Source organism: Dipodomys ordii, unplaced genomic scaffold (genome assembly GCF_000151885.1).
Source record: "Dipodomys ordii isolate 6190 unplaced genomic scaffold, Dord_2.0 Scaffold55, whole genome shotgun sequence".
Taxonomy (NCBI): domain Eukaryota; kingdom Metazoa; phylum Chordata; class Mammalia; order Rodentia; family Heteromyidae; genus Dipodomys; species Dipodomys ordii.
In genome coordinates, this window is record NW_012267271.1 from 8277871 (window position 1) to 8302102 (window position 24232).

The window sequence follows — 24232 nt, forward strand, 5'->3', positions numbered from 1 at the left end:
CCAGTCTGAGGCCCAGGAGAGCTGGTGTGGGCATCTGATGGTTCCCTGGGGCAGAGATTGCTGCTCAGCCCCGGCCCCCTCCCAGAGTTACAGGAGTCACTAGGCCCCTCCCAGCCTGCAGCCTGGGACCAACAGCCCTGAGTTCCTTGGGTATTCGATTCCTCTCCCACATTGCAAAGACAAATTAGAGACTGGAAGCCTCATGCCTCAGCCCCTCCACCAGCTCTGGCTCTGGGTGATGTGGGATGTAGCCTGAGCAGCTGGTGAAAGACGGCTCCCCACACCCCACAGCCCCGTGGGATGAGGGTCCTGAGTGACTCCTGTGCACACCTGTGTTTTGGTTTTCAGGATGGTGTATCCCCAGCCGATGGCTCTGACGCCCGCGTGAGTAAATGGACTGACACTGCAAGGCGTGTGGGGGTCTGTGGCAAAGATATGCACAGGCAGTTTGTTTGGGCTGGCTTGTGGCTTGGCTACCATGCCTGAAGCCTCCACAGGGCAGGAAAAAGCAACAAACAAACTCTCAAGATTTTCCTGGATTAGTGCTCAATGTTCTGCTTCCTGTTTGTTTTGTTTTTGTATTGGAGGTTGACCTGAGGACCCCAGAGGATCTTTTCTGTTTCTTTGACTTGAGTTCCTGGCAGAGTCACGGGTTCCCTAAGGGGTGCTTGGGTGGGGTGAGGACCACTCCAAGCCTTGCCAGCAGATCTCGGCTCCTTCTGCAGCAGCAGGGCCGGCATTCGGGGATGGCTGCTGCCTGGTCCCCTCGAGTCTGATTTGCCTCTGGTTGGTCTCCTGGTGACGGCCAGGTCTGCCTGTGGGAGGAGGGAGGCAGCCGGGGAGAGGGCAGGTACGGCGGTGGGCACACAGTGCACACCGAGTGTGGCTTTCTTTCTCTGTACAGTAGGAGAGACGTCCTGGTCCTGACGCCATGGCTGGCTCCCATCATCTGGGAGGGGACTTTCAACATTGACATCTTGAATGAGCAGTTCCGGCTTCAGAACATCACCGTGGGATTATCTGTGTTTGCTGTCAAAAAGTAAGAGAGGGGGCAGGGTGGAGGGCGGAGGCCTGGGGACACCCAGATCTGTCCTGTGTTCAGGCCATGGTGGGGGGTGGGGGAGATGGAAGGGTGGCTGTGAAAGTTCCTTCACTCCATGACCTGCCTGGGCCCCGGTGGCTCAGCCGCTGGTCGAGCGCAGTGCCATTTCCCCTGACAGCTGGTGCCCCGTCTCCTCCCTGTATCCCCTCAGCCAGGGGAGGCTGCACCCCCTCTGCTAGAGGAGGCAGCGGGAGAGGAGGGAGGAGCCTGGCTTCCTCTGGGAGCAGCAGGAGCATGGTGCCGGCCAACCGGGGGCCGCTGCTGTACACTCAGATCCCAGGCAGGGCTGAGGCGACAGTCTGTAGACCATCCATCTGCAGGCCTCTGTGGGTGGCAGCCCATCTGACCACCCCAGGGGTGCTGGTGGGACCAGCTGGGTGGGAGCTAGTGAGCAAGCTGCCTCAGGCCCAGCTGCCCTGTGGGAGGCTGTGGAGAAAGGCCTGGGTGCAGGAATGGGCCCTGGGGTGGAGATGGAAGCTGGTGCCCGCCACAGAGCAGCAGCAGTGTGCAGAAGGACCCTAGGACAGCCGTAGGCTGCCACCCCCTCACCAGCTGGGACTTGAGGCGGTGGTGGCTGGCGGGAGGCTCTCAGAAGGGCACAGATGCAGCATGAGCACTCTGGTCCCACTGCCGGGGACTAGACCAGCCCCCAGCACAAAAGCCCTGCTGCCACGTATGGGCACGCTGTCTCCCTGGGACCCGGTGCGGGCCCAGCAGACACCAGCAGGTGCTGAGCCCGAGGGAAGGCGGCCGGACACCCCACCGCTGTCAGCTGGGGCTGAAGCCTCGGTGGCTGCACTTGGTGCCCTGAGAAGGATTCACTGAGGAGTCCGTGCCATGTGGGTACGAAGGGTGAGCATGGGCAGCAAGTGGAGAGCCCTGTCCCGTGGCAGGGGCCGAGGCTCTGGGCAGCCTCGAGGGGGGACCGGCCATGAGGCAGGCGGAACCTTCCTGAGCTACAGCTCTTGCTCTTGGATCTAAGGCCCGGGTGTGAGCAAACGCTGGTGGGTCTGCCCCTTCTTCCTCAAGTGCCCATCTGCCTGGCCTGCCTGCCCTTCGGAGTCCCGCTCCCTGCGCTTCCTGAGGATCCAAGGCCCCTCTTAGTTCTACCAAAGGTTTACTGAGGCCATTGTCTGAAGGCTACTTCATGCTGTGAAGGAAGGGCTGGGTATAGAGACTCTTCCTTCCCCAAGATGAGGCTGAGGGACAGGTCCACAGGAGGGGAGCCAGTATGCAGACCTAGGGACCTGGGCCAGGTGTCCTGGAGCCCCAGGTTCCCCGGCCAGGTGTCCTGGAGCCCCAACGTCCCCAGCCAACGGTCCTGGAGCCCCAGGTGTCCAGGAGCGTGGCAAAGACACATTTAGGATCCGGGTGCGTCGCTCAGTCTCGCATGGGCCGCAGAACGGTGGGACCACAGGAACCCTCCGGCTCAGGTGTGCTGTGGACTGTGGGGTGCTGGTGGTCGCCATCTCTGACAGAGCAGGGTGATTGGCAGGAGAGGGTGGGGTTCCACTGGACCCGGGTGGGTTCCGACTCAGGGCCAGGCCACACCTCCCCCACCCCTCTTCCTCCCTTGCAGGTACATCACCTTCCTGAGGCTGTTCCTGGAGTCTGCGGAGCAGCACTTCATGGTGGGCTACCGCGTCACCTACTACGTGTTCACCGACCGGCCCGCAGACGTGCCCCAGGTGGGGCTCGGGCCGGGGCGGCGGCTGGCGGTGCTGCCCGTGCGCAGCTACCCGCGCTGGCAGGACGTGTCCATGCGCCGCATGCAGATGATCAGCCAGTTCTTGGAGCAGCCCTCCCGGCAGCAGATGGATTATCTGGTGTGTGCCGATGTGGACATGAAGTTCCAGGACCACGTAGGCGTGGAGATCCTGACCCCGCTCTTCGGCACCCTGCACCCCGGCTTCTACACGAGCAAGCGCGATGCCTTCACCTACGAACGCCGGCCCCAGTCCCAGGCCTACATCCCCCACGACCAGGGGGACTTCTACTACATGGGGGCCTTCTTTGGGGGGTCAGTGGCGGAGGTGCACCGGCTCACCAAGGCCTGTCATGAGGCCATGGCGGTCGACCGGGCCAACAACATCGAGGCTGTGTGGCATGACGAGAGCCACCTGAACAAGTACCTGCTGCTCCGCAAGCCCACCAAGGTGCTGTCCCCGGAGTACCTGTGGGACCTGCACATGCTGCCCTGGCCCTCCGTCCTGAAGAAGCTGCGGTTTGTCGCTGTACACAAGAATCACCAAGAAATCTGGAACCGCTAGCGGGACTGGAGGGCGGTGGTCAGCGACGCCAAGGGCATGCAGCCCGAGCTGCACTGGAAGGCTTTTAGAGAAAAGGCTTAGTGCCCAACCTTCCTTTGACACTGGAAGTTGCTGAAGCTCCCCTCCCCCATCTCCCCACCTCCGTCTCCCCTGTCCTCCCAAGGCCAGCAGGCAGGCCAGGCACCAACTGCTACAGAGACAGGCCTCTACTCGGGTGCAAGTCGGGGCCTCTAGGATGGATGACCTTGCCATGGGCCCCCACTGTGAGTCCTCGGCTCTCGAGGCAGGTGGTCGCAGCCCCTCCACAGAGGATGGATTAAGTCAGGGGCTGAAGAGCCTGGGGCTGGGCCATCTTCAGCCTCAGGCTGTTTTCCTGCTCCTCTCTGAGTTCTGGTAACAGAGGAGACACTGGAGGACGTCCTTCCTGCCATGCTGTGCGGGAAGGCTTCGCAGTAAGGCTTTGGGTCAATGATGGCCTGGAGAGGCCATGGCCTCTGCCCAGCCCTGAGGAGCCTGTAGCCGGCTGCCCCCGTCCCTGGGCCTGAACTCAGAGCCTTGATGCTGTCCCTGAGCTTTTGTGCCCAAGGCTAGCACTGTAATTTTTGAATCACTGCTCTACTTACAGCTTTTTGGTGGTTAATTGGAGATAAAGAGTCTCATGGACTTTCCTTCCTAGGCAAGATTTGAACTGTAGTCCTCAGATCTCAGCCTTCTGAGTAGCAAGGATTGCAGGCGTGAACAACTGGTGCCTGGCAATATCTTGTTTTAACTTGGGGTTCTCTTGTGACATTTGATGTATAATGATTTTTCATAATTACTTGCCATTTGTGACATTGTGGGGGGTTCTAGAGATTAAACCCAACACCTCATGCTTGCTAGGAAAGATCTCTACCACTGGAGCCATGCCTCCAACCCACCTTCTGCCCAAGTTTTAATTGGTTTGCTTTTTACCATTGGATTTGGAGAGTTCTTTGTATAATTTATACATGTTTTTATCATTCTTTGTTTAACATTTCTACATTGGGCTTGACTTTAATTCTTAATAAAATCTTTCATCAAACAAAATGGCATTTTTTGTTTTGTACCATTTTGTTTTATTTTATGGATCCTGGGGCTTAAACCCTGGGCCTGGACACGGTTCTTGAGCTTTTGTGTTGCAGACTACTGTTGTACCAATTTTGGCACAGCTCTACTTTCAGCTTTCTGTGGTTAATTGGAGATAAGAGTCTCATGGAACTTTCTTGCTGACTTGGCTCCATACTGTGGTCCTCAAATCTCAGCCTGTGGTTCACCGATACCTGGTTAGAATTATTGAATTAATTTTTGTGCCAGTAATGGAGCTTGAACTCAGGTCCTCCAGGTCTCAATTTGCTTTTTCACTCAAGGCTAGCACTCTGCCACCTGAACCACACCCCCACTATTGTTGTTTTGCTGGATGAATAGAGATAAGAGTCTCATGGACTTTCCTGGCATACACTGTGATCCTCAGACCTCAACCTCCTGAGAAGCTGAGATTACAAGTGTGAGCTAATAAGTACCCAGATAGTGTTTAATGAAATTTATCAGTTAAAGTTTGGGAGTTGTACCTGAGACAGCACTGCCAAGGTCACTTAGTCAGAAGGTCATCTTGTGACACCTTCTAGGAGTTGATTCATGAGCAGGTGTCTGTTCTGCTGTGAGGTTTTTTTTTGGAAAGTGTGTGTGTGTGTGTGTGTGTATGTTTGTGTGTGTATATGTGTATGTGAGAGACAGAGAAACAGAGACAGAGAAAGAGAGATACTTGAGGACTCCATGTTTATCCGTTCCTTCCTCAATACCTACAGGGAGGTGGCAGACACCCCTCAGGTCCTGGACCTGCAGTTCACAAGGTGAGCGCCAACTCCAACCGCATGGGAGCCCTCACCTGCAGTGGCAGCCTTGCAAATGGAGCTGGCAAGTGGGGTGCTCACAGAAACTTGCTGGTTGGCAGTTGCCAGTGCGTGGAGAATCACACAGGGAAGTCGCAGTCTGGCACCATGCAGGGTCCCGTCCAGCGCTGTGAGCCCTGCTCTGTGACTTTGCTTCTCTGAGGCCGCAGACAAAGCAGTGTGTCTGCTTGGCCAGAGGGAAGCGATTCTCTCTGCGAGTAGGGACTCAACCTAGGTGTGGACAGAGCAGGGCTGGCGGGGCAGAGGGAGGGCGTCTGGGCTCCCATGATCATCAGGCAGCAGCGGCTTGTGCGCATCGTGACACATAGGAAGGAGCTCCAGGGGAAGGTTCGATTTCCAGGCCCTGAGCAGAGTGGTGAGAGAAGAGCGGGAAGCTGCCAGCTGCCCCGGGCTGGCCAGTGACGCTCAAATCCTCACCAGGTTCAGCAATTGTGAAGCGCCCACGGGACCCTCTGGACAGACGGACACCCTCGCTAACTCCTGGGAGGATGTCATCCCTCGGAACCAGCTCTGTCAGTGAGTGGGCTTTGATCTCCTTGGGTTGTTTTGAGCAGGGGTAGAGGCTGGGACTCAGGTCTGAGCCCCCTGTCTATCCACTCCCCCCCTCCACCGGACCATCCATCATCTGCACAGCCTTTGCCCTGCGGGCTTCTGCCAGCACACCACGAGCCCCAGAGTAGGGCCAGGGTCATATGTCCTAGGTCACAGCCCTCAGCAGGTGTGAGGCGTGTGTGTCAAAGCGCAGGGCCCTGCTGTGGCACCCACACACAGAAGGAGAGCAGTGTGGATGTAGCCAGACCACGCAGTGGGGCCCATGGGGAACGAGGCAGCAGACTCCACACAGAGGTGCAGCAGAACCCTATGTGTGCCAGGCTGGACAACAAGCCATGTTGCTGACCAGCATGTAGAGGCCCAGGGGAGCAAGGAGGAAGGGGCTGGAAGGTGCAGAGGAGGACAGAGCTGCTGGCCCAGCATTTGGTCGTGGATCTCTCCCTTGAGTTTCTCTGCAGGCCTTTCCTGGGCCAGCCTGCCACTGGTGCCACAGCCCCAGGTGCTGCTGTTGGGTGTGCTGGTCTCTGCAAGGACCGCCACCATCACAGGGGCGAGAGGGAGACCAGGGGCCATGCTGGCCTGGAGTCCGAGTCTGCTCCCCACCCATCTGTCCCTAGTGCCATCACGTGCCTCCTGGGCTCCTGGCTGGACTTGCATCCGGAGGACTTCCTGGTCCCCGCACAGCTTCCCTGCCTCCAGCGCCTCCTGACTCACCTGAGGCTGCATATGCTGGACTCTGACATAGAGCGCCATGTCTCCCATGTCCTTGCGCAGCTGGGGATCAAGACACACAGCCAGGGCGAAGCTACGGGGGCGGAGCCTGGGCCTGAGACACAGCCCGTGCAGGGGTGGAAGGGGCAGGGCAGCCCTGGGAGGAGGCTCCCACGTTCCAAGGCCCAGCAGCCAGAGGAGCCTGAGGCCCACCTTGGGCTCAGGAGGGAAGTTCAGCTCCATCAGAGACTGTGGCCGCCAGCTCAGGGGAGGAACAGCATGGGGTTCCCAGGCGGAGGCCCCTGCGGCCTCGAATGTGGCCTGCAGTCCTGGGGGAGCCAAAGCTCCCTGTGTGGAGGAAGAGCCAGCTTCTATGTCAGCTCTGGAGCCCAGTCCTGAAGGGGCCAGAGCAGCCAGGGGAGGAGCAGAGTCACCTGCCAGCTTGATTTCAGCGCTCAGCGCCCAGGGAGCAGCAGCGGCCGGAGCTCAGCTGGAGCCCCATTACACCATGCCCAATGTGGAGGAAACAGCAGTGTCTGCTGAGGAGATGGAGCCACGGGACAGCTTGGCTCCTGTGCTGGGGCCCCAGCGAGCAGCAGAAGCTGTTGCTGGGGAGGAGCCAGTGTCCATCTCCGCTCCAGGTCCCGACCAAGCTACCTTCAGTGCAGACCCGCAGATGCTTCTGTACTTGGCTGAGCTGCTTTACCTAATTGGAGCGCCAGCTGTACTGCTCTCGCTGGTGACAATTGTAATTGTGCTGCTGTGTGTGGTCAGAGAACTAACATCTAATCCTCTGGAGGGCAGTGATGACGGAGCTCCACCGAGGAGCACTGACAGCGAGCCGTGTGCCACATCGGCTGCCGGTCTCACTCCCCGAGAAGCCAGCTTCAGAGCTGAGCCAGAAATGTTTGTCACCCTGGTCCAAATCCTGTTTCTTGCAGGAGGAGCATTTAGGGGGCTTTATTTTATCTAGGGGTACTAATGGTGGGTTTTTGTGCAGTAAGAGCACTAGGCCCTTTCTCAGGCTCCTGTCCATTGTGCCCCTTGGCTGAGGGGCACAGCGCTTCGCTTGCAGACAGGGAGCCCAGCTTCACCACAGCCCCAGTTTTTAATCCCCAGGGAGTAGCCTCCATTGGGGAGCTGGATGTGCTTGTCACCTTGACACTGCTGCTCTACTTCACAGGGGCACCACCTCTGCTGCTCTTTCTCATCGCAGTATCCACTCTGTGGCGCTGTGTGGGGAGAGCACTAGGTGCTTGTGCACAGTCCCAGCCATCCTCCAACTTGGCTGTGGTGCACAGCGGTCATGGAGCACCAGCCTCCAGGGCTGCCGCAGAGCCACCTGTCACCTCGGCTCCAGGGGTCAGTGCTAGACATCCAGACTCCAGGGCGGAGCTAGAGGTTTATCTGCCCTTGGTAAGAAAGATCTTTGTGGCCATAACACCAATTGTTCCCCTTTGTGTTGGAGCAGCATTAGTACTGGGGCTGTACCACCTAGAAGCAAGAGCACCCCAAAGACCAGCAGGGAGTGCTGAGGCAGAGCCAGCCTCTACTTGTGCTGGTCTTCTCCGTCCCACCCAAGTCAGCTTCAGTGCAGAGCTGGAGCCGCTGCTTCTCTTGGCTGTGCAGCTTTTTCTGAAAGGAGTGCCAGATGAGCTCATTTTGCTGGTGGGACTCCTGACACTCTGGAGATGCCTCATGAGAGCACTAGGCTCTTGTGCCACATGAGAGGCAGCTTCCACCATGTCTCCCGTGCCCAGTGTAGACGGAGCTCCAGTGAGGAGCACTGACAGCGAGCCTTGTGCCACCTCGGCTCCCATTCCCACTCCCGGAGAAGCCCGCTTCAGAGCTGAACTGGGGTTATTTGCACCCTGACTCTGGTCCAGTTTCTGTTGAGAAGACCAGCTGGGGTGCTCTCTGTTCTAGGGATATTTACCACAGTACTCTGTGTGGTGAGAGCACTAGGTGCTTGTGCACAGTCCCAGCCATCCGACAACTTGGCTGTGGTGCACAGCGGTCACGGAGCACCAGCCTCCAGGGCTGCTGCAGAGCCACCTGTCACCGCGGCTCCAGAGGTCAGTCCTGGAGAACCAGGCTCCAGGGTAGAGCTTTGGGTCCTTCTGCCCTTGGCCGTCATGATTTCCCTGGTGCCCACCCCAGCTCTGGCACTGTGTGTTGGAGGAGCTGCAGCTCTGGTGCTCTACCTAATAGCAGCACCAGCATCCCAAAGACCAGCAGGGAGTGCTGCGATGGAGCCAGGTTCCACCGAGCCGTTGGAGCTCAGGCCTGAGGACCCAGCCGCCTCCGGGTGTGAGAGCATCTCGTCCCACCTAGATGCCAGTGGTGGGCGTCCAGACCCCACCGGCTCCCAATGCTGAGATGGAGGCCCCTTGCGGCTCAGCTCCGCTGCTCCACCCGGAGCGAGCACCAGGCACTGGTGCTGCCATTGAGCCCGCAGTCCTCACTGGAGCACTCCTCCAACTTGGCTCCCTCTGCTTCTTGGGAATCTGAGCCGGATCGGGCATCCTTTCCAGCCCAAGAAGCTTGCCATCCTCCCGTGTTGCCCAGAGAGTGCGGGCTGAGTGGAGATGCCTCTGGTTCTCTCTGTCCTTCCCCGCTGGGAGGCAGCGCTGGGCTGGGCAGAGCTGGGTATGGTGGGGGCGGGTTTCCGGTAACTTCTGCTTTCTGGGCCCCTGCTTCCTTCCCCTGGGGCCATGGTTTGTGGCCCCATCTGAGCTCCAGCATGCCTAGCACCTCGTTGTGTAGGGGCACTTGCCGAAGTGCAACCCTGAAGAGGAGCTGAGCCCCCGCCCCTCCCAGGAGCTGTGTGGAATCAAGCACTGGGCCAGACACAGGGGCAGCAGGGCGCAGCCCTCCCTGTGGGCCAGTGGACCTGTGGAGCCGCATCGCTGTTTAGGCAGGCACCTGCTGTGCACCATGGCTGTCCAGGCCAGTCTTGGGATGGGCCTCATCCTAGGGCTAGGTCCTGTGCAAGTGGGCCAGGAGACAGAAGTGAGGTGGATGGGCCAGGGCCCAAAGGGATGGCCTGGGATGTGCAGGTCTCTGGGAGGACTCAGAAGACTTAGGGAAAACAGTGCTCTCCTTGCCCACCTTGGAATCCTGATGGTCCGTTGGGGGCTGGGTGGAATGGAGGGTCAGCACCGCGGACCCAGAGCTTCCCAGTGGCTGCAGTGTCTTCCTCCATGCTCTGAGCTCCATGCCCCACTGTGGGCTCGGATGCGGGTCTGGGCCTGGGACTGTGGAGTGTGTGTGACGGACCTGGTGACCTCGGCGCTCTTCCCCAGGAGTTGTTGCAGAAGGCAGTGCCCAGCCTCTGCCTGGGCTCCATCTGGTCCCAGAGGCACAGCAGGTTGAAGAGCACTTGGCCCCCACCATCCGGGCCATCGTGGCCCACGTTAACAACGTGTGTTCCTGCACAATCACCCCCTGCGTTGAATTCCTCAGTATGAAGGCGCCAGATAGGGCGCGGGTGGTGGCACCTCGGATCCAGGAGGCCATGGTATGCTGCAGGCTGTGCTGCCCAGGGCCTCTCCCTCTCTCTGCACCTTTCTCCTGTGTGGGTGTGGGCAGTGTGGTCACCGGCCTGTGTGGAGCTCAGATCCTCCTGGCCAGGCCCGGGCTTTCCAGCCCCAGCCTCTCTCAAGCCCTCCCTGGCTGTCTGCTCTCTGGGTTCTGCCACTCAGCCAGTGGCGGAGGCCAAATCTTGCTGGGGTGGCAGGAGTCCCTGCTCAAGTTCTTCCACTCCGGCAGGCCTCTATCAGCCAGGCCTCTGCCCAAGGGCCAGGGCAGGAGGTGGCCCAGTGCCAGGCAAGGCTCAGGCAATCTCCCTCCCCAGGATGCAGAGCCCTGCGGAACTTCTCACTGCACGCCATGGTCTCTGCCCTGCAGATGGCAGCCATCCTCTGCCTGGACAGGACTTGGCAGGAGATCCGGAGGTGGGCCCCCAACTCCTCGGGAGATGCTTTGGGACCAAACAGGGCAGCCATCGCCCACTTCAAACTCTGGCCTACAAGGTGGGCTGGGGAAGCCGGCTGGGCGGGTGCTACCTTGGCTCAGCTAGGGCAGTCCTCGGCCGGCGTATGGCAGGTTCTTTTCGCCTGATTTCCAGACACAGAATGGGTGCTGTCGCACAGACACATGGGCACATGCACACACGCGGGCACAGGAGCTGTGCAGCGTGTCTGGTGGCCGCACATCTCTTTCCAGTTGAGCAGAGCGGAGCTGCCTGGTGGGTTGGGTGGCACAGCATTGTGCCAGGACGACAAATCTGCTCCCAGCCTGTGGGTCCCTGGAGCTCAGTAAAACCCGTTGGAACCGCTTGTGTGGGCTGATGGGAGGCTGGCCTCCCACACAAAACGGAGCCCAACTGCCGCCCCTCCCCCTCCCAACTGTCACCTTCTCTCTGCCCCTCCTGCAGAGCCAGCTTGCTTTCATTTCCCAAGCTGCCAGGCAGGATTTCTGCAGTAAAAAGGACTCCAAGAGCAGAGAGCTGCTGCGAAAAGTATGGGAGGAAGAAGGGAAGGCAGAGGGCAGAGGTGGATGGGCGCTCACGCGGGAATCAGCGCCCTGCTGCAGGGGTGTGTGAAGCGTGGCTTGCTCTTCTCTGGGGGAGGAAGGCAAAGGAGGATTCTGTGAGGCCCTTATGCAGGTCGGGCCCGTGGAGCCCTAGCAGCCTGTGGGGATGGGATGCTGTGGGGAAACACAGGGTGGTCCTCGGAAGCAGGTAGCTCCAGGACTGAGGACTGCTCCTCCCCGAGGCCCCAGCATCCCACTGGTTGCCAAATATGCTATAGGCCTGGGGTATGTGGCAGCCCTTCCCAAATCATGCTGGGCTGACTCCGGGATGCCTCCGACTGGCTCGAGGTACTGTCCAGGAGGGAATGCCACACCCCCACAACCCTGACCTTATTTGCTCCCAGCCCACATCACCAGAGCAGCTCAAGCGGGGCCCTGCCAGCAGCAGCAGTGGAAGCTGCAGTGCAGACCCCACTGAAGGAGCCTCAGACAGCAGCACCAAGGGCGCTGTCCTTGTCCAGAAGGGCAGTCCAGCTCCCGCTGCCCCTCCACAGGAGCTTTGAGGGACAATTCTTCCAAGAGCAGGAAGAGGTGCCAGCCTGCCCCTCTGGCCTATACCACCCCGTGCACTAGAGTGGCAACTAAAGGGCCCGGGAAGTCCAGCACCTGCTCATTCACCAAGACTTAGGAAGGCCCTGGAACTGCCTTCCTGGCTGGGGCACCCAGCTGACGAGGCTGTCCCTTCAGGTCTGGGCTTGTGATGCCCCATGTTGACCAGGCATATTGGGGATGCCCATGATGTGTAGCAGCCCAGCCTTCCCTTCAGCCTCGGACACAGCCACTGCCAGTACAAGACAGAGCCAGAACTGGGGCATGGGACTGTCCTGGGCCTCTGTGAGACCATCAGGTGGAAGAAGAAGGCAGCCCGTGCCGAACGGTGTCTGCAGAAGGCCCGCAAGAAGGCCGGGTGCTGCCCCAGGACCTGGACCGGGCTGGCCTGGCCTGAGCGGCCCGCTCCTTACCTGGTGCCTTTCCCATCTGCTCTCCTGATCATGGGTCCCCAGGTGAGGTAACCTGGGCCTTGCCTTCAGTGAGGCTCCCATGAGGCCCCAGAGAGAAGGTTGGTGCCTTCGCCAGACCCTGGAGGGGCCAGCCCATTCTGCATCTGCCCTCTTGAAGGGGAAGCAGGGGTGGAGGGGAGGCCTCTGCTTCCTCCTCTTCCCCATGGCCATGAACAGGAGGATAAAAGGAGCCTCAAAAACTCCCTTGGGAGGGCCAGAACCTGCAGGGGGCTGGTGGGCTCACGCTATTTGGAGGAAGCCAGGGCCAGCCAGGCTACCTAGCTCTGCCTCTCTCCTGTTCCTCAGCCAATCCTGCTCAAAACCCAAGGAATGAAAGGGAAGTGGGGTCACAGCGCCATCTGTGGGCCAGTCACTGGCAGAGCACTGAAGTGCTTCCCTTTGGCCTCCTAGAATCAAGGCCAGGATAGGGGCTAGTGCAGGTGGGCCTCTGCTGTGCCATGACAGGCAGAGATGGCGACCCTCCTGGGTCAGCTTGGTGAAGCATGGCTGTGCAGGCTGGTGTTGTCTCAGGTGTCTTGGAGGGAAACAAATCATACGGGGCAGCTGTTATGAAATGAGCTTTTGTCTAGGGAAAAACTCCTTAATAAATGGGGGAGCTTTCCTTTGTGCCTTGGGGTGCAAGTGTGGACTGGTGGCTTTCTGGCGGGACCAGGTTCAAAGTGCTCAAGTTCAGGGTGGCGGTGTGGGTGCTTTATGGGACCTGTCTTCGCCGTGCTGGACTGAGCTCTGGGGTAAAGGCAGGTGAGATGCCAGGCCGAAGGAAAGCCAAGCCAAGCCTGTGGCAGCGGCAGCTGCGGAGGAGCACTTCCCACATCTCCTTTGAGACATGACCTGGGTCCAGCAACAAGAAGTATAGACCAAGCCGGGCGTCGGTGGCTCGTGCCTGTAATCCTAGCTACTCAGGAGGCTGAGATCTGAGGATTCGCAGTTCAGAGCCAACCTGGGCAAGAAACCTGAGACTCCTATCTCCAATAAACCACCAGAAAACAGGCGCTGTGGCTCAAGTGGTAGACCGCTAGCCTTGAGCTGAAGAGCTGAGGGACGGCGCCCAGGCACAGAGTTCAAGCCCCACGACCGACAGAAGAAAAAAAAAGTATAGAGCACTGGCATCCTCTGCCCCTCGCTTTCTGGCTCCACCTCTGAGCTGTCTGGGCAGGCTGCTACCCCTGGCAGAGTTTGGTGTGTCCTGGGGCCCGAGGCACTGTCTGAGCCAGACTCCTTTCTGGGCTGAGCTCAGCAGAGCTCCAGCTGGCTGCTTGGGCGTTGGCAGCTCAGTACAATAACCAGGTGTCCACCCCATCCTGGATTTTTCCCAGGTATGACCCCAGTAAACTCCAATTCCCTTGGTCTCTGAGAGGGTTGAAGCAGCATCCAGCTCCTAACAAGTTCCAAGGGAGGCTTAATAAACATCCTACAGCCCTGGGTGCTTAAGCAGCAGCCAGGAAGAAAGACGGACCCTGCTGCAGCGGCCACTGAGCTTCCCACAGCAGCCATGGAAAAATGAGGGACAGACAGCTGGAGTTCAGAGCCCACGTTAGTGTCAGTAGAAAATTCATTCCACCCTAGCTCTAGAACACCAACTTTCAGGAAGGACAACGGCTTTCAGAATAGTAAAGTTGGACCTCATGGTCCAGACAGGCAGAGAATCACAAGACTGAGGCCAAGCTGAGCTGCATACCCGAGATCCTGTGCTCAAAAACAAAGCAGAAATGGTGAGCAGAGGCATAAGTTGCTTTGAATCTAAGCAAATGCCAGTTACATAAGCCTGGTAGTCAGCACCTGAAATTGTTTGTGCTGCTACTGGGGCTTGATCACCAGGCCGTCTGTTTTTATGTATGGCTGGTGCTTTCCCACTTGAGCCACACCTCCAATTCAGAATTTTGCTGTAATCCGAGATAATTTTAGGGCTTTTTTTAGATCCTTAAATCTCAGAGTCTCCTAAGATCTTAGCCTCATAAGTAGCTGGGATTACAGGGATGAGCAACCAGTGCAGGGCTGGCTACTTACGTTTTAAACATTTAGTTCCTTGCCTATAATTAGCCACAAACCACGTACTCAGTCCCAGTGATTGTGAGCTGTTACATATTGAGCATGAGCCAGGCTTGGTAGCACAGTGAGCCCTCACCTATCACAGGAATTAACGTTCCAGAGACTCCATGCGATGGGTGAAAATCCGCAAAGTAACAGCAATATATATATATATATATATATATATATATATATATATTAAGGCTCTATAGACTCTGCTCTCCTAAAAACCTTTCCCATGCTCTTACAAAGACTTCATATGCTTTTATTTATTTTTTGCCAGTCCTATATACTGAACTGAGGGACTGGGCGCTGTCCCTGAGCTGCTTTTGCTCAAGGCTAGAACTCTATCACTTGAGCCACAGCACCACTTCTGGCTTTTTCTGTTTATGTGGTACTGCGGGATCGAATCCAGGGCATCGTGCATACCAGGCAAGCACTCTACCACTAGGTCACCTTCCCAGCTATTCATATGCTCTTAAACACTTTCTATATTTTTATGTCTTTGTAATTTAGTAGCATAAAATTCTATCAGTACTCGCCAGTGAAGTACACTACAACCCGAGTGGTGAAGATCGTGACTTAGCAGCTGTGCAGTGCCGATGGCGCTGAGCGTGATGACGAGGAGGTGAATGCACTGCACACCAAGCGGAGCCCTGCGCTCTTCCGAAGGCTCCACTCACCAGCGCCTCACAGGCGGTGCGGTGTCTTCACCCTGGGCCGTGACTTCTATTTCCACCGCAGTGTAGTTGTAACTGATCTCTTCAAGTGTTGGACACAGCTATGGGGAGTTGCTGGCGCTGATTTTCTTCTGAGTGAAGAGGTTTTTATAAACTGACGTGCCGCTCTTGATTGTATTTACAAAGTGCAACAAACACAGCATCTGGGGGTGTCATTCCTCAGCCACTCCTCAAGTGCTTTGGCCATTCTGACCATGGCTGCAAGGCGACCGAGTTTTACGCCAACCTCCTCCTCCTCTCCAGGCCGTAGTTCATCTTCATCCTCTTCATTTTCTGACTTCATCTCATCCATGTTACAAACTTGTTCAGAAGCCAGGCATCAGTGGCTCATGCCTGTAATCCAAACTACTCAGGAGGCTGAGATCTGAGGATTATGGTTCAAAGCCAGCCTGGGCAGGAAAGCCCATGAGACTCTTAGTGCCAACAAACCACCAGAAAACGGAAGTGGTGCTGTGATTCAAGTGGTAGAGCGCTAGCCTTGAGCTGAAGAGCTGAGGGACAGCATCCAAGCCTAGAGTTCAAGCCCCCAAACCAAAACCAAACAACAAAATCAAACCGCAGAGCAGCCATCAGACGTCAGTGTGAAGTAGACAGATGCTGAGCGCATGGACAGCATGGCGCAGCAGACATGGTGGCTGCAGTCCCTGAGCCAGTCAGCACCCAGGACGTGGAACACGGTGCTGTGCTCAGGCTCCTGCCATTCCACCAGAGAGCAGTGTGCCATGCACAGTCACATGCTGGCAAACGTGTGCAAGCACTAGTAGCATCAGCTTTCAATTGTGTACAGTATAGTTACTTTGATTTAATATTTTAATATGTTTGAATTATTGATTGTTTATATTTTTGTATTTTAAAAATTTTAGGTAGAAATAATTAAAGTATATGAATAACATATACCATAAAGTCCTGTGATGCAGGGGCTGGGAAGGTGGCTCAGTGGTAGAGTGCTTGCCTTGCATGCATGAGGCCCTGGGTTCAATTCCTCAGCACCACATAAGCAGAAAAAGCAGGAAGTGGTGCTGTGGCTCAAGTGGTAGAGCTCTAGCCTTGAGTTCAGATCCCATGACCGAGAAAAAACATCCTGTGATACAGCAAAAACTGCAGTACAGAAATGGATTTAAAAAATAGGACAGTGTGTTAGTCTGACATGCTCTTCTCCCCAGATTGGCGGACAAAGGGCCCTTTTGGTGCAGGCAGGTAACCAGCTTCCTCCATTTGGTCAGTTACAGCCATCAATGGTAGCAGCAGGCCTCCTTACCTACTCTTTGGGCAGCTGCCATAAATCTTAGCCCACCATAATGGAGTACTCGGCTGTCACATCTCACCCGAGCCAGTCCCCTAGACAATAAGTACTGCCTTACCCAGGGACAGGCTGCTGCTACTCTGTCCTAAGAGAGAGCTAGAGCTAGCCTGTCAGACCCCTGCTGACAATAAGCCCCCTTCTCTGTATATGATGCTCTGTCCATGTGGTTTTGTAGGATGGGTGCTTTCACAGTAAAGATGCAATAAGTGAACAGTGATATAGCAAGGGACTATGTAACACGACCATACTTGCATTTTAGAATACAAAGGAATTTATAAAGAGAACAAGAAAATGGAAAATAGAAAGTCAAACATTTTGCAGTGTAAGTTTCCACAAGGAACCCTTGGCCTGAATTGGGCAGCGACAGTGGACTATGAAGTGCATCATAATGCCTGCCAGAAAGCTGAACCAAGGGAGAGAGATTTTTATGGCTTATTGAAGGAAGAAAAAACCAAATCAGAGCATTTATTTTTATTTCATCAGCTTGGTAAATGGTGATGCCATTGGGAGAAAAAAACAAGCAGGAAGGCCTCTGGACTCGTCTCCAGAGACTAGAGTGAAAAGAAAGCCCAGGAATCTTCGTCCTAGGCTGTGGTCTGCGTGGAGTCCCCCTCATCCCAAGTACAGAGGAATGAAACATGGGTGCAAAGCCTTGGAAAGACCCTTTCACCGCACTAGTCTGTGATAGGACAGTATCTCAAAAGAGCCACGGCCTCCTCCCCTCCCTCCTCCCCTCCCCAGTGTTTCTGTAATTTTGAAGAGTAATTTTCATTTTGTTTTAGTTTTTCTCTCATCTACTCCCTGATACTTTGCGGTTTTGTTTTTATTCATCAGATGAAAGGAAGTTTTCAGTGTGTGTTTCCTTCATGTGTGGCCTCAACCTAATTTAGAGGATTAGGTGTTTGTTTTTCCATTTGTCTCCTGACAACTGAAGGGTTGACCCTGCCCTATGATCCCAGGTGCATACCGAGGTCAGGAAGAACCCCAGGTGTGTGCCGAGGCCAGGCAATCCAACCTAAGCCTGGCCATAAACCTACCATTATGAGCCTAACAAAAGTCCCCCACCACCACCACCCCAGCCCTAACAGCCTTTTCCATAACCTCTGTCTCCTTGCTCAGACTCCATAAAAGCCCGACTCCAACCCCACCTCCCTGCACAGTCTCCATCCTACAGAAAGGTTGCTGGCTCTCGCTACTGCGCTTTAATACACAGCGCTTGCCTGTTGATATAGTCTGGCCTGTTCCTTTCTCCCCTAGTTTCCTAGCGATCCTAGCTATTCTGCGTATCATGGCTGGAAGCTAGCTCTGGCAGGGAAGAGCTTATCTCCAGTAGTGAACCACCCTCCCCCCCAAAAAAGTCAGAAGTAAAGCTGTGGCTCAAGTAGTAGAGTACTGGCCTTGTGCACAAAATCCCAGAGACAGTGCCTAAACCCTGACTTCAAGCCCCAGGACTGGCATATACACAAAACAGTCAAGTTCTAGAGTATGGGGCACCTACAGAACGTTATGGAGGTAGCTAGAGTTGAGTTGTTCTGTGGTTGGTTATTTGTAAAAGGTAGAAGGTAAGTGCTACTGAAAGAGAAGCGCTCGGTCCTTGTGTGGCTGTTATGTACCTGAGACTATGGAGTTGATAGAAGTTCTTGCAATGGCAGGCAGAGACTGGCAGGTGCTAGAGCCTTGGGTGTGTAATGCAGAAAGGCAAGGACAAAACCCAAGGTCAAGGGAAAATTGTGGACCAGCTGCACATGGCTAACCCTGCTAACAGCCTTTATCCCTACATGGAGTGGGCCTTCCTGGCCCAATCACTTCTGAAAGTTCTACTTCTCCTCCTGTTAGGGAGGCAACCAAATCCCAACCTGAGTTTGGGAGTTCAAACCACAGTAGATAAAAGATGCTGAATGCAGGGAAGGTGGCTGAGTGGTAGAGCGCTTGCCTAACATGCATGAAACCCTGGGTTCGATTCCTCAGTACCACATAAGCAGAAAAGGCCTGCTGTGGTGCTGTGGCTCAAGTGGTAGAGCACTAGCCTTGAGCAATAGAAGTTCAGGGACAGTGCCCAGGCCCTGAGTTCAAGGGAAAAAAAGAAAAGATGCTGAATGCTTTGCTCATAGAAAGGAGGAAATGGGAAGGAATAGGAAGCCCAGACCAGAAGGAGGGAGCAGGGAGAATAACCCTATGAGCAGGTGGGAGGTTAATCCAGTGGTAGGCCTATGAAATGAACTGAAGTGGAATTTCAGTGCCATAAATGGCTATTAACATGATTTTTGCCAAACTGTTCAGTTTTGTTCTTTTGCTTTGTACCAGTCCTGGGGCTACTATCCTTGAGCTTTTGTGCCCTAGGCTAGTGCTGTACCACTTGAGCCACAGCGCAACGTCTAGCTTTTTGGTGGTTAATTGGAGATAAGATTCTCATGGGCTTTTTCTGCCCAGGCTGGTTTCTATCTGTGATTCTAAGATTTCAGCCTCCTGATTAGCTAGGATTACAGGCATGAGCCATGGGTGCCTGGCCACACTGTCTCATTAAGAGTAAGTGCACAAAGCCTCTGTAGCTCTTACGAGCCAGTGGACTACTAAATCAAGGTGAGGAGTGTCCGTGCATGCTGCAGCCCCAGAGGGAAGGAGCAGTTCTTGGTTCAGAACTGGCCACACAAGGGGCAGAAGTGGGTCCCAGCCAAAGGGCAGAAGCTTAGCATCTCAGGACGCGCTGTGCCGACAGAATCCACCAGGAGTGTGCGCTTGCGTGGTGGGTTTTTAAGCCTGGTTCTCGTGGACACGGGTAGTTGAATGCCTGTGTGTGCTGTAGTGCAGGCAGATGGGTCACTGCCAAGAACCGACCACTACCCGACAAGACTCCACAGCACCTGTGCCGGTCAGCCTCCCGTCTGCATTAGTCACACAGAATGGGACAGCGGCCAGGAAGGTGGGCCTTCCTTCTGTGGCCAGGGTTTTGGTTTTTAGTTCTGGGGTCCGACCAGGGCCTTGCACCTGTTGGCAAGTTCTTTAGTGAGCCACATCCTCCAGCCCTAAGGATCCTATCTTGAAGATATATGGTGTTCCTCCAAGTTCCCTGGGCTTCCCTGTCCCTGTCCCCAGAGCTCTGTAATCCTTCCATGTGTGCAGAAGGCAGTCAAGGAGTCCTGGAGCTTGAACTCAGGTCCTGGGCGCTGTCCCTGAGCTTCTTTTGCTCAAGGCTAGCACTCTACCGCTTGAGCCACAGAGCCACTTCCAGCTTTCTCTGTGTTTGGGGTACTGAGGAATTGAACCCAGGGTTTCACAAACACTCTACCACTAAGCCACATTCCCAGGCTTACATCCGGACTAAGTGAAAGCCTGTCCCCAGTCTCTCCCAAGGCTTCCTCCGCTGTCCAGACTTCCCTTCCATCAGGACCCCGACTACACTGGACCAGACCCCACCCCTGAGTCTCTGCCTTGGCCACATTAGTAATAGCCCTACTTCTCCATTCCACACCACGGAGAGTTAGGATTTCAACTCATTCACACCCCACCCCAGACCATTCTACCCATCACTAGACCAGATTGCCAGTCACTGGAGCTGTAGTAGGGGAGCCCCAGATTCAAACCACCTCCCCAAGGATGCAGGGTCTTTGTAATGTTTATGAGATGAAGCGGGATGGTGTGCGCATGCTCTTCATGTTCACTGGGCTTTCAGCCCTCGAGTCAGCGGACCTGTGAGCACACTTAAGTGAAGGATTGGTGAGTTCCACCCATGTAAGCCAAAGCTTTTCTACAATCCCCCCTCAGTGTGACAGCAAATGGTGGTGCCAACCTAGAGCAAGGTTAGTGAGGGTCTAGTCATTGTTAAGCTCAGTGAGCTAAAACCAGCAGCGAGCCAGGCATCTGAGAGCGCGAACACCGAGGGTCCAGGCCCACTCAAGCAGAAAAAGTACCTTTGCACTCCGGATGTCATGCCCTTGTCTATACGTGTGTGTTCACGCTCATGGCTTTCTTGAAAAGGCACCGTTATCCCATGGTAAACAAAACCCAGCCCCTAGCAAATGAGTCCTGGCCAGTCCTCTAGGCTGGATGACTTCCTGTGGGTGTGGAAGGCCTTTGTCACAGTTCTTTGTGTATCTAGCAGGCCGAGCACTCCCAGGGTCTGACATCTGTGGCTACCATGAAGGGATTAGATGTCAGCCCGCTTGTCTTCTGACTACCGGGCTGCCAAGTTTTCAGTGTCAGTGAGCGTTTGATCAGAGGGAGAAGCACGTGGATCTAGGGAACAAGCGCTGGAGCCTAGGGATTGTCTGTGGGTGGCAGTGGCAGAGAAGGTGGGAGAAGGCAGGATAACGGACCCCCCAGTAGTACCTGCTTCCAGCCTCCAAGTGGCGGGCACCCTGCCGAGAGGCCACAGAACTGCAGGAGGAGAGTTGAGGTCCGGACGGGCCATTCAGCTCATGTGGCCCACTGAGAGCCGGCCCACCATCTTGGGAGGTCAACGGCGTCAGGTGAGGGGGAGGAGGTAAAGCGGTGACTTTTCCCCGGTTGGGAAGTGATCCAGGCACAGCCAAGGTCCCCAAGTGGGGGTTTGCAAGTCCATGCCCAGGACAAAGCTGTCGTGCTACGGTGTGGCAGGTAGGCCCCAGGGCGTGGGCGGCCCGCAGTGCTGGTCTCTGCTTGGCACTCAGCACAGGCTGTGCCAGGCAGCCTGGCTGATAGGAAGCCCGCCCTTGGCAGCCTCTGTGTGTGTGTGTGCCCCAGCCCCTCCAGCTTGTCCTGGAGCTCCCTTACTCCATGAGAAAGGACAGGATAGCCTGGGGTGTTGACCGGCGTCCACTGTGCGGGCGGCCATCTTGCTTTCCCTGTGAGCAGCACTTTTGTGAAGGAAACCAAGTACTCCCTAAAATAGTGGAGACTGTTACCCAACAGTAAAAACACACTGCCTTTTCCTGCTCATCTCACTCACTCTGGGAATCCTTCCTTTGGGGTGAGTCTCTGGGGGGCTCCCAGGCCCCCTCCACACTCACCTGTTCCCCGAACACCCATCAACCCTGCAGTGTCCCGCACAGTGCTCTGTCTCTTAAAGCACGGTCTGTTTATCGAACATTGGAGGTTCAGCAAGGCCCATAGCGGAGGAGACAGTGTCCAAGGGGAGGGCCGTTCACAGCTCGGACACTGTGGCTGGTCAGGAGGCAGGAAGGGGAGACCCTGGCAGTGGCTTCCATGAGCAAGAGAGATGAGGCTAGCAGCTGGGGCATGGAGGCAGGCCAGCCAGTGTCCTGGTTCAGCTGTCTCCTTGGTTTCCAGGACAGCAGAGTTGTAAGGACAAGTCACCCCATCTCCTGAGAACTGATGGTTCCCTCAAGACATAAGGACTTCCTCACACTCCATTTCAGAGCCGCCCTGAGTTAATGACTGGCCAGGCCACACTTGGACCTGGCTGGATTGCTTCCTTATGTTGCTTAAAATCCTGTCCTGCCACCTCCCCTTATTTTTTTGGTCTTAAGGTGTGAACTCAGGGCCTAGGCGCAGTCCCCGAGCATCTTTTGCTCACGGCTAGCACTCTACCACTTGAGCCAAATGCCGCTTCCAGCTTTTTCTGTGGTTAATGGAGATAAGAGCGTCACAGTCTTTCCTGTCCAGCCCTTTTACCTTTCCTGTTGTTTGCATTCTTTGAAGTGAGTTTGAAACACCCTGAGTTGGCCTCTGGCCAGGCTTGTGGTCAGTGATTAAAAAAAAAACTTTTGAGTTTTGAAATGTCTATAAACACCTTTCATCTTTGTTTTGCCTTCATCTCCAAACACTTGAAATTTGGTGTGTGTGTGTGTGTTTAGTGTTGGTCCTGGGGCTTGAACTCAGGGCCTGGGCACTATCCCTGAGCTTTTGTGTTCAAGGCTAGCTCTCTACTACTTGAGCCATAGCTCTACTTCTGGCTTTTTGGGGGTGATTAATTGAAGATAAGAGTCTCATGGACTTTCAAGGTTGGCTTTAAACTGTGATCCTCAGCTCTTACCCTCCTGAATAACTAGGATTAAAAGCATAAGGCACCAACACCCAGCTTGAACTTTATTTTAATGAACCTGCATTTGATCAACTTTGGTTTGCTCTCAGCAAACAACTTACATGAAGCAGTCTTTTGTAAGTCTCAGGCTATTGAGCTCCCTTTTGGTCACTCATGAACTCAAGATTCTTCTTTGGATTCTTTAGGATAAGGTGACAAGATCATAGGATAATTTTATGGGCTGGGAAGGTGGCTCAGTGGTAGAGTGCTTGCCTTGCATGCATGAGGCCCTGGGTTCAATTCCTCAGCACCACATATACAGAAAAACCCCGAAGTGCCGCTGTGGCTCAAGTGGTAGAGCACTGGCCTTGAGCTGAAGAGCTGAGGGACAGCGCCCAGACCCAGAGTTCAGGTCCACGACCAGCAAAAAAAAAAAAAAAAAAAAAAAGATCATAGGATAATTTTATTTAATTTTCCCCCCCGCTGTACAGGGCCAGCTTGCTTGATTGACAGACTGACAGCTACTTGAACTGGGCTTCTAGCCTTGCTTTTTACTGATTATTTATTTATTTATTTTGTCAGTCAAGGGACTTGAACTCTGGGCCTGGGCGCTGTCCCTGAGCTCTTCAGCACAAGACGAGCACTCTACCACTTGAGCCACAGTGCCACTTCTGGTTTTCTGGTGGCTCATGGGAGGTAAGAGTCTCACAGCCTTTCCTGCCTGGGCTGGCTTTGAACTGTGATCCTCAGATCTCAGTCTTGTGAGTAGCTAGGATGACAGGTGTGAGCCACCAGTGCCCGGCAACTGATCATTTTAGACATGGCATCTGGAGAGATGGTATCTGGCAGACTTTTTGGCCTGGGATGGCTTTGAACATGATCCTAAAGATCTCAGCCTCCTGAAGAGCTATATTTACAGGTGTGAGCCCTGGATGCCCCACTCCACTTTTAATTAATCTTATTTTATTTTTTTGGTGCTTGAACTCTGGGCCTGGGGTCTGTGCCTGACCTTTTTTTGCTCAAGGTTGGCCCTCTACCACTTAAGCTACACTTCCACTTCCAGCTTTTTATGTTCATTGGAGATAAGGATCTCAAGGCTAAGGGTGTACCTTCCTGTAATCCTCAGATCTTGACCCCCAAGGAGCTAGGTATCAGCTGTCTTATAAGTCTTGTCTTTTCTTTCTTTCTTTCTTTCTTTCTTTCTTTCTTTCTTTCTTTCTTTCTTTCTTTCTTTCTTTCTTTCTTTCTTTCTTTCTTTTCTTTCTTTTTGGTGCTGGTCCTAGGGCTAGCAGTCTACTAGTTGAGCCACAGCTTCATTTCTCTGAGTATTTTTTTAGAAATAAGAGTCTCATGGAATTTCCTGCCTGGGCTTCTTCAAACCCTGATTCTCAGATCTCAGCTTCCTGAGGAGCTAGGATTTCAGGCATGAGCCATCTGATGCCCAGCTCCATCTTTTGATTTTTTCAAAAAAAGAAATAAACTGGCAAAGTGCTGCCATGGCGTCTCTTCTATTTTGTATTGATAACAGCAGCGTTCAAAGGCTTCAGTTTCCCTACATATTCACTTGAATTTTTAAATTTGTGGGGGTTTCCCTTTTTATTTTGTCGGTTGTGGGGTTTGAACTCAGCCTGGTCACCGTCCCTGAGCTCTTCAGCTCAAGGCCAGCATTCTACCACTTGAGACACAGCGCCACTTCCGGCTTTTTCATCTGGCAATAGACATCATTTTACTACTTCTTTTCCAATTTGAATGTCTGTTCCTCCTCTCTCTCTTCCCCTCCCCCCTTCCCCTTTGCTCCCCTCCTCCTCCTCCTCTTTGGTGCTGGTCCTGGGTCTTGAATTTAGGGCCTACGTGCTGTCCCTGAGATTTTGTGCTCAAAGCTAGCATTGTACTACTCAAGACACAGTTCCACTTCTGGCTTTTTCTACTCAGTCGTTAACTGGAAATAAAGTCTCATGAAGTTCCTATTTCAGGCTGTTTGGAACTGTAATCCTCAGATCTCAAGTAGTTAGGATTACAGG

The 24232-nt window shown here is 54.7% G+C and overlaps 2 protein-coding genes across 2 annotated transcripts in view; both read left to right on the top strand.

Annotated features, from left to right (window-relative positions):
- Positions 1–349: 349 nt before the first annotated feature.
- Positions 350–3372, top strand: LOC105989363 (histo-blood group ABO system transferase 2-like). Its single transcript, XM_013021354.1, has 3 exons — positions 350–384; positions 905–1039; positions 2682–3372. The coding sequence occupies exons 1-3, from the start codon at positions 350–352 to the stop codon at positions 3370–3372; spliced, it is 861 nt and encodes a 286-aa protein (XP_012876808.1).
- A 1791-nt stretch (positions 3373–5163) lies between these two features.
- The window catches only part of LOC105989338, a 42642-nt gene continuing 23573 nt past the window's right edge, over positions 5164–24232 (top strand). The window contains exons 1-10 of the mRNA XM_013021301.1: positions 5164–5240; positions 5721–5816; positions 6470–6700; positions 6891–7482; positions 7683–7778; positions 8898–9000; positions 9869–10083; positions 10473–10597; positions 11926–12163; positions 16113–16146. Coding sequence (XP_012876755.1) covers positions 5164–5240; positions 5721–5816; positions 6470–6700; positions 6891–7482; positions 7683–7778; positions 8898–9000; positions 9869–10083; positions 10473–10597; positions 11926–12163; positions 16113–16146 — 1807 coding nt within the window. The remainder of the gene's footprint in view (positions 5241–5720; positions 5817–6469; positions 6701–6890; positions 7483–7682; positions 7779–8897; positions 9001–9868; positions 10084–10472; positions 10598–11925; positions 12164–16112; positions 16147–24232) is intronic.

What these genes read in the sequence shown, in the direction of transcription:
- LOC105989363 (XM_013021354.1), top strand. Translation starts at nt 350, where the DNA reads ATGGTGTATCCCCAGCCGATGGCTCTGACGCCCGC. An exon ending in CCGATGGCTCTGACGCCCGC is followed by an intron (nt 385 to 904) that starts GTGAGTAAATGG and finishes TTCTCTGTACAG; the next exon opens with TAGGAGAGACGTCCTGGTCC. An exon ending in TCTGTGTTTGCTGTCAAAAA is followed by an intron (nt 1,040 to 2,681) that starts GTAAGAGAGGGG and finishes CCTCCCTTGCAG; the next exon opens with GTACATCACCTTCCTGAGGC.